Source organism: Caretta caretta, chromosome 26, assembly GCF_965140235.1.
Source record: "Caretta caretta isolate rCarCar2 chromosome 26, rCarCar1.hap1, whole genome shotgun sequence".
NCBI classification, from domain to species: Eukaryota; Metazoa; Chordata; order Testudines; family Cheloniidae; genus Caretta; species Caretta caretta.
Window position 1 is genome coordinate 13,968,563 of NC_134231.1, and position 12,707 is coordinate 13,981,269.

At 48.8% G+C, this 12,707-nt stretch overlaps 1 protein-coding gene across 3 annotated transcripts in view; it reads right to left on the bottom strand.

Annotated features, from left to right (window-relative positions):
- TCF7L1 (transcription factor 7 like 1) overlaps window positions 1-12,707 on the bottom strand; it is a 104,574-nt gene that overhangs the window by 12,534 nt on the left and 79,333 nt on the right. For 2 of the 3 annotated variants that reach the window (XM_048829474.2, XM_075123397.1), the window contains 3 exons: window positions 9,767-9,850; window positions 5,726-5,858; window positions 3,899-4,001 (listed from right to left, as the gene is read on the bottom strand). In XM_048829474.2, coding sequence (XP_048685431.1) covers window positions 3,899-4,001; window positions 5,726-5,858; window positions 9,767-9,850 — 320 coding nt within the window. The remainder of the gene's footprint in view (window positions 1-3,898; window positions 4,002-5,725; window positions 5,859-9,766; window positions 9,851-12,707) is intronic. The other variant, XM_048829475.2, reaches the window with a different exon arrangement.

Here is a 12,707-nt window from a genome sequence, read left to right on the forward strand (position 1 = left end):
GGAAGAGCGTGATATGCTAGGGTCTAACCAACATGGCTTCTCTGAGAGAAAATTGTGTCTCACTATTTTGTTGCAATTCTCTAAATGTGTCGATGAAGGAGGGGATAAAGGGGAAGACGACATCATTTCTTTAGACTTTTTGAAAAGGGCTTTTGACAAAGTCTCTCAAGAGGCTACTACAGAAGCTAAATTGACATGGATCAAAAACTAGCAGGAGAAATAGTAGGAATAAGTGGACCAAAAAAAGGTGAAAAGCTGGGGCCACAAGGCCCTGTATCAGGGCCAGTTTTGTTTAATATATTTATTAATGGTCAGGAAAAGGGGGTGAACAGTGAGGGGGTAAAATCTGTAGATGACAAAGTTATTCGGTTTGGTTAAATCCAGACAGGACTGTGAGGAGCTTCAGATTGAGGTGACTGGGCAACAAGATGGCAGATTATGTTCAGTATTGATAAATGCAAAGTAATACTCATTGAAAGGCAACACTTTAATACACCGTACAGAGTTCTGTATCAACTCAGAAAAGGACCCTGGGTCTCAGTGTGTGTAACGCAATGGAGAGCTCTGCTCCAGGTGCAGCTGCAGTCACGCAAGTAACCAGGGTGTTAGGGCTGCACAGGGAACGGGATGGAGAATACTATAAAGCCATTACAGAAACTAATGGGATCTGGATCCTGTGTGCAGCACTGGGCACCCCATCTAAGAAAGGAAGTTGCAGAACTAGAGGGATTCAGAGAAGGATGAGGAGAAAAATTAAGGGCTTGGGAAAACCTCTCCTACAAAGAGAGAGAGAGAAATTATTGGTTTCAGAGTAGCAGCCGTGTTAGTCTGTATTCGCAGAAAGAAAAAGGAGGACTAGTGGCAACTTAGAGACTAACCAATTTATTTGAGCATAAGCTTTCATGAGCTGCAGCTCACTTCATCGGATGCACATCCGATGAAGTGAGCTGTAGCTCACGAAAGCTTATGCTCAAATAAATTGGTTAGTCGCTAAGAAATTATTGGAGTTGTTTCCCTTAGAAGGGAGATGAATAAAAGGGGACAGGATAAAACCATATAAAATCATGACTGATCTAGAAGGGAGACTGGCAGCAACTGTCCTTCCAACCTCATAATGTAAGAGCCAGGGGACAGTTCAATAAAACAGAAAGGTGGACAATTTAGAACTGATAAAAGGGAATACTTTTCCCACATGCGATTAGCCTGTGGAACTCATTACCATGGGAAGTCTTCAAGGCCAAGAATTTAGCAAGACAGAAAACAGGATTGGGCATATAAATGAGTAACAAGAGAAACCAGCGTTAGAATAATTAATTATACAAATATCTTGGGAGGGATAGTAATCTTAGGCTTCAGTTTTAACCCCTTCTTTAACAATTAGGGACTACACAGGGGTGGGGGGGGTGGGGGGAGGTTATCCCAAAACTGCCTACTGTAGGGTCTCATGCACCTTCCTGTAATGCATCTGGTGCTGGTCACAGTTACAGACAAGATGCCGGACTAGATGGACCACAAGGCTGATCCAGTTCGGCAACAGCTTTGTATAAAAATATTGCTCGAGCATGCAGGGATGTAATCAGGGAGGACAAAGCACAATTGGAGTTGCAGCTAGCAAGGGATGTGAAGAACAACAAGAAGGATTTCTACAGGTATGTTGGCAACAAGAAGGTGGTCAGGGAAAGTGTGGGCCCCTTACAGAATCGGGGAGGCAACCTAGTGACAGATGATGTGGAAAAAGCTGAAGTACTCAATGCTTTTTTTGCCTCCATCTTCACAGACAAGGTCAGCTCCCAGACTGCTGCACTGGGCAGCACAGCATGGGGAGAATGTGAGCAGCCCTCAGTGGTGAAAGAACAGGTTAAGGACTATTTAGAAAACCTGGACATGCACAAGTCCATGGGTCTGGATCTAATGCATCCGAGGGTGCTGAGGGAGTTGGCGGATGTGATTGCACAGCCATTGGCCATTATCTTTGAAAACTCGTGGTGATCGGGGGAGGTCCCAGATGATTGGAAAAAGGCAAATATAGCGCCCATCTTTAAAAAAGGGAAGACGGAGAATCCAGGGAACTACAGACGGGTGAACCTCACCTCAGTCCCTGGAAAAATCATGGAGCAGGTCCTCAAGGAATCCATTTTGAAGCACTTGGAGGAGAGGAAGGTGATCAGGAACAGTCAACATGGATTCACCAAGGGAAAGTCATGCCTGACCAACTTGATTGCCTTCTATGATGAGATAACTGGCTTCGTGGAAATGGGGAAAGTGGTGGACATGATGTATCTTAACTTTAGCAAAGCTTTTGACACGGTCTCCCACAGTATTCTTACCAGCAAGTTAAAAAACTATAGACTGGATGAATGGACTAAAAAGTGGGCAGAAAGCTGGCTAGATCGTTGGGCTCAATGAGTAGTGATCAACAGATCGATGTCTAGTTGGCAGCCAGTATCAAGCAGAGTGCCCCGGGGTGGTTCCTGGGGCCCATTTTGTTCAGCATCTTCCTAAACAATCTGGATGATGGGATGGATTGCACCCTCAGCAATTTCGCAGATGACACTAAGTTGGGAGGAGAGGTAGATACACTGGAAGGTAGGGATAGGGTCCAGGGGGCCTAGACAAATGGGAGGATTGGACCAAAAGAAATCTGATGAGGTTCAACAAGGACAAGTGCAGAGTCCTGCACTTAGGACGGAAGAATCCCATGCACCACTACAGGCTGGGGATAGACTGGCTAAGCAGTAGTTCTGTAGAAAAGGACCTGGGGATTACAGTGGACGAGAAGCTGGATATGAGTCAGCGGTGTGCCCTTGTTGCCAAGAAGGCCAATGGCATATTGGGCTGCATTAGTAGGTGCACTGCCAGCAGACTGAGGGAAGTGATTGTTCCCCTCTATTTGGTACTGGTGAGACCACATCTGGAGTACTGTGTCCAGTTTTGGACCCCCCACTACAGAAGGGATGTGGACAAACTGGAGCGAGTCCAGCGGAGGGCAACGAAAATAATTAGGGGGCCGGGGCACATGACTTATGAGGAGAGGCTGAGGGAACTGGGATTGTTTAGTCTGCAAAAGAGAAGAGTGAGGGGGGATTTGATAGCAGCCTTCAATTACCTGAAAGGGAGATCCAAAGAGGATGGAGCTCGGCTGTTCTCAGTGGTGGCAGATGACAGGACAAGGAGCAATGGTCTCAAGTTACAGTGGGGGAGGTCTAGATTGGATATTAGGAAACACTGTTTCACTAGGAGGGTGGTGAAGCACTGGAATGGGTTACCTAGGGAGGTGGTGGAATCTCCTTCCTTTGAGGTTTTTAAGGCTCGGCTTGACAAAGCCCTGGCTGGGATGATTTAGTTGGGGACTGGTCCTGCTTTGAGCAGGGGGTTGGACTAGATGACCTCCTGAGGTCGCTTCCAACCCTGATATTCTATGATTCTATCACATGGTGTACTTCAGGGCAGAGTTAAGGTTGTTTGAATATCCTATCTGCATTTCCAGACCTTAACATGCTCGGATTTCTTTTAAGATAAAGTTGGTATTTCCTGGGTTTCTCATGCTGGTTTGGGGACTACCCACAAGAGCCCTGTAAGGTATTTGATCCTAAATGAGTCAGGTACTCTCCACAGAAACTATAAGTTAACATAGTTTTTGTCTGTAATATTTAAAAAAAAAAAAAAAATCGTGATTGTGGCGGTGAGGGGGAACTCAGCGGACGCTCGAAGTGTGTGGAACCTCGTCCAACCCATGGCAGGCCCAGGGAACAACAGCACGGAGCTGGGAAGGGTCCAGCTTTAGCAGCAATTCCAATTCAGTCAGCTGGTAAGGTGCAGAATTCTATGCTCGCACAGGGAAATCTGACACTGTAGGTGACAAGCAGGAGGAGCGAGGAAGGGAAAGGTTGATCCTTACTGTGGTACCAGCCAGCCCAGTGCATGAGGGATTTGGCCAACAGCGCCAGGAGACAGCGGGTAATAAGGAGACAGTTCTGAAGGGTGAGGTGGTCGTGGAATTCCTATGGTGGGGGAGAAGAAAAAAGCAGGCATTAAATCACCGTAATGGCATCCCGGGGTCACAGCTGTCAGGCTAGGAGGCTCGCACTCTTGCACTACCTCCCCAGGATCTTGTCCCTACGTTCAGTGCTCTATAAATGGATGTGCATGCTCCCACACCATGGCACGATATTTCTTCCTGGCTAGTCCTGGTAATCTGAGCTGTTATTTCCTGGCAATCTGCTCAACACGGGGAGATGTTCTTCCCAAAGGGGCCTTCCAGGCAGGATGGCTGAGCACTGAGCTCACTGCAGAAGGGGGAAAGACCACCCCCTTATACACGCATAACAACCTTTAATGCTGCCCAACCAGGACCTGAAACTCAAAGCTACTACGCACTTTGCCCTCCCTCCCCGCACTGCCTGCCTTGTGCTGGTTATCAGGGGCCAGGGAAAGCCGTGGGCATGGGAAGTACATCGGTTCAGAGGGTGTGAGCTCTCCGTTACCGCAGAACTTGCTGATTTCTACACAAACAAGAAGCCCCATGGCCACAGCCAGGGCTTTACAAGCCCTGCCCTGGACAAGATGCAGAATCAGGCTCCTCCTGGGTGTGAAGGAAGCAGGGAGGGTGCAGTACCCCACAATGGGCAAGCAAGCCCGATGTGTGGGCGAGATGGCAGCAGGGAAAATCCTACTGCCCTGGTTTTGCAGCCGTCAGAGGAGAGGGCACTTGTGGGTACTCCCACATCTGAAATGTACTGCCGCTCTTCTGGTAAAGAGACAAAGGACCATCACTTGTCCACAGAGAGTGCTTTGAGCTGAACGGCATATCCCCTTTGTACTGTCACCAGGAAACAGACCAGATGTTCTCCAAAGAGAACGGATAAGGGTCTGATGGTAAAAACCGTCCCAGGCTGTCGGCTCCCTGTCTGACGCTAGCTGTGTGTTTTGGCCAACATCCTGCAGGTGGTTGGCCTGCATACTGCTGCTCCAACTCAACTCCTTCATTGGGTGCGTTTCCTGACAGGGTGAGGAGAAGCAGAGGAAAGCTGGGCGTGGAAGCATGTGTACCACTTCCAGTAGAAAGGCTGTGTCAGGCCAAGCAATCTAGCTGTGGAACCGCCGAATTAACAGCTGGTCCCTCAAATGGCAGGTCAAACACCTTCATGTGCACATTGGCTGATGAAGGCTGCCCATGCTGTGTCCAGTGAGGCATGGGCAGCCTTCCGGGAATGACATGACTAGGCTGGATCCTCTCTGAATGGGAAGTGCTTGACCCAGAAATAAACACTTGTGCCAGGATGGCTTGGTGACTTGCGATCCTCATGGCTAACCCAGCCAACAAGTACATCCCCTACCACGTATGTCAAGCTTCTCTGCGTCCTCAGGCAAGCTGGGTCTCGCATCTCCCACGGCCCACTGCTGCTTTAACGTCAGCAGAGCCAGGATCACAGATCCCTTTTGTGTAGCTTGTGGGATTTGGTGGGCTTCCCTTTAAAATCTGATCCAGCAGAAGCTCACTGGGGACGATCGTCCCTGAGTCAGACAGTTAGTACCAGGTGGCATTGCAAGAGTTAGGAAAGGCAAAAAGCCTCCGCAGCGAAGTCTCAAATCTGGAAGGGAAACCGCTCAAACATTTCTATGGTCCTTGCTCGTATCCTAGTACTCTGCCCCATCTGTCCCTGTGCCTGACCGACTCACTCTGGGAACCCCCTTACATGCCAGCTTCTGTGCCCCGACAGCTCACCCGTCTTTGGGTCGATCTCTGGCGAGAGGTGGGAAGGAGGCGAGCCGGGGGAGAAGTGGTCGCTGCTGTACGTGATGAGTGGGGTCAGCGGGTGCATGTGATGTGCGTGCTGCACCACGGGTACTTTGTTCGACTGCAAGAGAAAAGGAAGAAAGCATTTGGACTTGAAAAATAAATGCATAACCCTCTGCAGAAGGAAACAGAAGAGCAGGATCCGGGTACAAATTTCAAAAGGACCCAAGTGACTTAGGAGGCTAAGTCCCCCGTCCAACAGCGATTTAGGGTAAAATTATCAAAGACGGCTCCGTCCCATTTCCAAAGGTGAATTAGACGTTTAGGTGTCCGAGTCCCATGGACTCTCAATGAGATTTAGGCTCCTCCGTGGCAAAGCCACTTTTGAAAATGGGTCTTGGGTGCTTTTGAGAACGTTACCCTTGCTGACTGCAGTTTAGCTGCAGGGTTGACGCATCCCAGAATCACTGCCGCTACACCCACCAGAATCCCCCGCTGCACTCAGACGGTTTCATCTCTAAGAGACTCCACTCCCTCTCACAGCACAGCTCCTCTCCTCACATCCTCCTGGAATGTTCACTATGTTTTGGTAAAGAGATACCGTGGGGTGCTCTGGAGGTCACCTCCCTTCACAGACTCAGCTCTCTGGCACATCAGGTCCTCCGTTTCTAAAGTTACACCAACCCCAGATCTCACACAGCCGGAGATCTCCACAGTCTAGATGCCTTGTGCCATCCACACCATCTTCACACCAGCAGGCGCGTCACCGAACAGTTCTCACCATCACCACCCCCCTCCAGCTGTCTGCATTCCTGATCCACTCCCCGATCACACTAGCCTCTCTGCATCTCCCACCATAACAGCCAGACTGGGTCAGACCAAAGGTCCATCTAGCCCAGTATCCTGTCTTCCGACAGTGGCCAATTCCAGGTGCCCCAGCGGGAATGAACAGAACGGGTAACATCAAGTGATCCATCCCGTTGCTCATTCCCAGCTTCTGGGAAACACCATCCCTGCCCATCCTGGCTAATAGCCTTTGATGGACCTATCCGCCATGAACTTGTCTAGTTCCAACTGTGTCCCCCTCCCCTGGAGCAGCCCCTCGGTGCGTGAGGAATCATCAGCCTCCACTAGCGTGGTCGCAAAGAGGTCCATCCCACCTAGATGCCCCTCCGCCATGAGACTGGCTCCCTCAAGCGGCAGTCAGGGATGTTAATTCAGTGGTCTACTCCGCAACGTCTTCCTATGCCTCCTCTGTAGACAGTTCCCTCTCTCTGCTCCTCCCAGCTCACCACCTCTGCTCTCCAGATGTTGCACTTGGGCCCTGCAGGCCAGGAGCTGCTCGCTCCGGGTGCATACGTATGCCACTTGGCCACAAGGCAAACAGCTGTTCATTCTGCACTCAGTGCCATTCACTGTGGGCTGGTGGAGCTTACGAATTCAGATGCTGCATCCACAAAGCTTGCCAACACTCCACTAGCTGGCACATGCGCCCCAGCCCATCCTCTCCTGCACGTGCGCTGGATGGAGTTGTCGAGGGGGCATCTCTGTTCAATCTAAAGCAATTCTTTTCAGCCCAGTCCTGCTCTATCTCACAGGAGATCTACGTCCAGGCCAAGTTCTCAGGTTTCAGGCGTGACCCTTCCCCTGTAGCCTGCAGAGAAGTGTGACGTTAGTCAATCTCCTAGAACTCAACACGCCTCGAGGGATTTTACTCAAACGTACAAGAATGAAAAATTCACTTTGGGCAGCGGCCAACCCTGGAAAACGCCAGGCCCAGAGGCAAACGCTTTGCAGAGCTCACAGCGAGTGGGAACCAAGGGTTATAACGACAGCAGTTTTGCAACCTTAACGATAAAAGATAGAATAAATAAGGGCTGGCAGGGGATGGGGATGAGAAGGGGACCAGTGAAAACACTGCGTGGGATGGGGGGAAGCTGACCGAAATACCAGAGTATCTAATCACTTGTGTGCACGGAGGTTTCCAGTGACAGGTTTTGAATCATGAACTCTCACAGCACAGAGCGAACCTCAGGCACCAGGTGAGTCTGTCCAGCTGCAGGACTGAAACAGCCATCTCTTGGAGGAAGGGCTGGATTCTCCAGAACAAATAGAGATGGGTATTTCTGTATTCCCTCTCGGCTTCCTCCCTAAGAAAATTATTCTGAACGCTCCTTAAAAGGTCACCAGCAAAAGAAAAATTTAACCAGGGCTTGGGTCCTTTTTAACTCCGTTACGATGCTTGTAGAATGCCTAAAAGATTTCTTTTTTTCCTGCTTGCTTTTTACATTGGAAATACAGGTCTTGTCTGCCCTGGAAGACTTGATGGCCACTGGAGAATTAGTGAAATTGCGACCTCGCAGAAGAAAGGAAACTGGAAGCTGACCAATTGAGAGGCATTAGGAAATACCCTTCTTATTTACCTTTGGAGAATTCAACCCTTAGTCCAAGGGATCATGGCCTCAACCCTGCAGTTGCATTTTTAGGTAGACTGATTAAAACTCTTGGGGTTTTACCTGTTTTTGTTAACCTCTACTTTGTTCCAATGCTTAATGAACAACTTCGGAGGAAAAAACATCGTTGTTAATTTCAGAACCCTCGGCTTTCAAAGAACAGGGGAGAGTTCACAAGAAAGATCTGATGCCTCACAACAAAATTCTTCAGCAAAACTGGGAGAGACCAAATCGGTACAATGCCGAGAGTTTAAGAACCACCACCAAACCCGCCCAGCATAAAACAGCAAAATAAGGCCCAAGAATAATTACAAAAAATTATTTTGCAGCCACTACCAGTGATTAGTATTTGGCCTGGGCTTGGCAGCTCCTAAGATGGAGGGACAGACACACAGAACCTTAGAGCCTTGCTAAGTGCTGGGAGACTCCACAGAAGAGACTGTCTGGGAATGCAGTTTATGCCACTCCACCCCAAGCATGAACACATGGGAACCCATCTGCCTACTATCCCCAAGGGTCTAAGGACCACTGACCTTGCACCAAAATGCTCATAACTCGGATGCCTGAAGTTAAGACACCTTGAACTCACACAATACTTCAGCACCAGCATAAAACTGGCCTGATTCTCCAGGGCTTGGAGCATACACAGCCTCCATTAAAGGCAGTGGGAATTGTGCTCTCGCCAGCTTTGAAAACCAGGCCTCTTATTTAGGTGCCTAATTTTAGATGCACAGATTTGAAAACGTCATCCTTAATGTGTCATTGCAACCCTTCATCTGCCTTTATCTGTGACCCAGGCTTATCACTTGATACCGCACCAGCTGTAGGCACCCACAGAAACCTCTTCTTTCTCCTCTTCTGTTGTCTGCAGTCTTGTAGCCATATTGGTCCCAGGATATGAGAGAGATAAGGTGGGTGAGGCCATATCTTTTACTGGACCAACTTCTGCTGGTGAAAGAGACAAGCTTTCAAGCTCCACAGAGCAGAAGAGAGATTACCTCACTTGCCTGGTCTCTCCTTTTCTCCTGTCACTCAGAACTGATGCTGACATTTTCACTTCCTGTTTGACATATTCACAGATTCTAAGACCAGAAGGGACCTTCACAGTCATCTGATCTGACCTCCCGTAGGGCACAGGTCAAAGAATGTCATCCAGCTATCTCGGCATCCAGCCCAAGAACTCCTGGATGAACTAGAGCACATGTTTTAGAAAGGTTTCAGAGTAGCAGCCGTGTTAGTCTGTATCCGCAAAAAGAAAAGGAGGACTTGTGGCACCTTAGAGACTAAAGAGATTCCAAATCCATAAATGATTGTTCCTCTGGTTAATTACCCTCATTTAAAACTTTCCTCTTTATGATGTGATTTCAGGAAGGTGTGCACGGTCTGGGGGATAACAACAGAGACCAAACTGGGGGCGAGTGATGGGTGGAGATTCTGCCTGTGATTTGTGCCTGGTCAGGTGGACCAGGTGCAGCTGCAGAAGAAAACGCAAGCTGTCTAGAAAATGCATGCAGGGAATCCTCCAGCCAAAACTGTTCAGGAAGGTTTGAGTACAATCAAGCAGACAAGCACTTACTAAGTGTGCGGGCGATGGAGATCTGCTGTCTTTCAGCGTAGCACCAGCCGGAACGTCAAGAAGCGGCCACTTCATCTGCAGGTACTGGAAGAAACCCAGATTTAAAAGGATGAAACAACATCTCTGTGAGGAAAGGGGACTCCCCGAAGCCCAGCTGTGTTCACAAGAGGGAGTTGTGGGACATGTCAGAAGTTTGGTATTTAAAACAATTCTGATACTGCAGGGCCTGTGCCCCTGCTCTGGTCATTCACTTCCAAGGTCAGTGGAGGGTTACAATAATATAGTAATGCCAAACTATAGTCACAAACAGCCAGCTCTAACCACAGCAGGCCTTGAGGAATTGTGAGTCTGTGAGCGTCTCTTAGCCAGCTCAGCTAGGAGCAGCTGCGAGGCCTCAGCATTGTGCACTAGGGTGATACACTTCTCTCACCCAAACCCTCCTCGCCCCCACCAATCAATGACTCAGCCACCCTGCTGAAGGTCTGGAAAGGGTCCCAGCGAGGAGCGGCATGCACTTGGACATGGGAACTCAGCGTGCTCCCTTATCTCAAAATGCCAGCAACAAGTTCCCCCTAGCGGATCATTCCAGAACCTCCTGCTCTTCAGTAATAGGCTGTGATTAGCTAAGCTCTTGCCACCCTGGGGCAGACAGGATCTACAGGTCCAGCGTGAACCACCCTACCAGTTACGTTCTCATGTACCGTACTGGAGTCCCAGGTCTCCATGCACCATGGAGCCATATACAACACAGACCCCAATTCCCACGTCTGGGAAACTGTTTCACAATCCTCCCAACTACCCCATCGCCATTTAAGACTGATGCATTTAAGGGCAGCCTGTAAAATCTGCACACAACCCCGCTCCCTGAAAATCTGGCTGGCAACCACGGAAGTGCCGTGGAGGGGACCCTCTGCTCAGCAGCGCATGACACACTTGGCGGAGTTCTGCAGGAGGTCGTGAAGGCTCAGGCATCCTCCAGCAGAGCTGAGCGAATGGTCAGGGAGACTGTGTTCCCGTGGGATCTTGCCGCGCTGGCTCCTCGAAGACACTGGCATTGTGTCTCAGGGACTCAAGCAGAGTCCTCTGCAGGACTATTTTTTTAAATCCCATTCCCACCCGCTCCTGCGTTGTTTCTTGCATTTTTAGTCTGACCCGCAAAAACCTTAGATCTCATAAATCCCACAAGAGAGAGAGATTCCCCCATGCTACTAAAAAAACCCCAAACACTCAGTTAATACATACATATACACACACACACGGAATTCAGACACAATTTTTACCACTAAAAGAATAAAACAAATTTTGCTTAAACCATATAAAAAACTACTTTAACTCCTGTTATAAGGGACACCAAATCTCTTCCAATCTCTCGCCTAAATTTAAGTATTAAAACCCTAATTTAAAAAAAGAAAAACTGGCTTTCCAATCGCTGAAATTCTACTTATGACAAACTGACGAGAGATTTAGTGTTTTCACGCAAATTACCTCAGTCTGGGGTTTTTGCCTACCCAATCCTGCTCATAAGGAAGTACATTTTACCTGCTCCTGCTATTATGGCAGGGGGTCCTGCAGGACCTGCGGGATCCCAGCCTAGGGTCTAGAGCCAAGTCCAGCCAGGCAGCAGACAGCTCATTGGCTCAGGCGGAAGGAGGAGTTTAGACGGAGATCTTTCAGCCTGGGACCGCTGCAGGGCAAGGCCTGGCTTTGCGTATTGCCTAGGGTGGGGCACATGGTCAGTGCTAAAACACAGAGAATTTGAATAAGAGACACCCCCAGTAGAGGATGATGCAGCTGCACCAGCCTGTGCACTGTGCGGAAGCTCCGGCAGCTTGGCCGCTCTTGCTTCATTCCCTGCCCTCCTCTTCCTTCTCTGGGGAAGCGACGCTGAATGGGGTGGTGCTGTTAAATCGCTGTACGAAGGATCCCCCCTAGAAAGGAGCTGCCTGGCTCTGAGGCGGGAACAAAGCAGGGGCATGGCATCCTAGCACATCAAACTACAACCAGCAAAGCTATTGCTTCACTCGTTCTTTTAGTCAACCCTTTCCCTCTTTTTGCAAGTTGTCCACATAGACCACGATTACAACTTACTTGGTTTTTGTACCTGATTAAAAACTACTACTAGTAACCCTTTACTCTTCTAGAGTGCTCTTCATCAGTAGACCGAAAAGCGCTTTACAAAGGAAGTCAGCATCATTATCCCTATTTTACAGATGGGGAAACTGAGGCATGGAGCAGAGGAGTGAGTTGCCCAATCCACTCAGCAGGCCAGGAGCAGAACAAGGAACAGAACCCTGGTTTCCTGAGTCCCAGCCCAGTGGTCTGTCCACTAGGCCACACCACCTCTAGCACAGCCAATCCCAAATGTTATAAAATCATGAGTCATCAGCAGCCACACCCACCCCATTACGAGATTGGCTTAAAAATCATGAAATTTTAAGATAATGCATTTTAGGCTCTATTTATTTGCCTTCTGGGTGGGTACTTTTTTTGTTTTGTTTTTTTGAGTCTTAGGGTGCACTGGGGTCACATTTTCAAGATTTTCTCACCAACCAGGAGAGCCAGAAACTTATTTCTAAAAAAACAAACAACCACCACCTCAAAATGGAGATTCTTATGTATTCACATGACTCCAGAAGTTGAGGCTTTAAGAAAAACACCAGTCGTCATAAGAACTGCAACATGCTTATTACGGCTGTGTCTAAGGGCCAACCCTATTGTGCTAGGTGCTGTACAAACACAAAGTAGTAGACGAGAATTAGCAACACAGAGTTTTTTATGAATGGACTGGGCTGTTCACCAGTGGTCCCTGGAGTAGTCACTATTCTGGCTGTGCATTACCACCTAGCTCTCACAGCAGCCCCCGCAGGGCGAGAGGACTCAAGAGCCAAAACTATTTCCAGGATCACTTCCAAGTCCTAATAATAATTGCTGTTTGTGATAC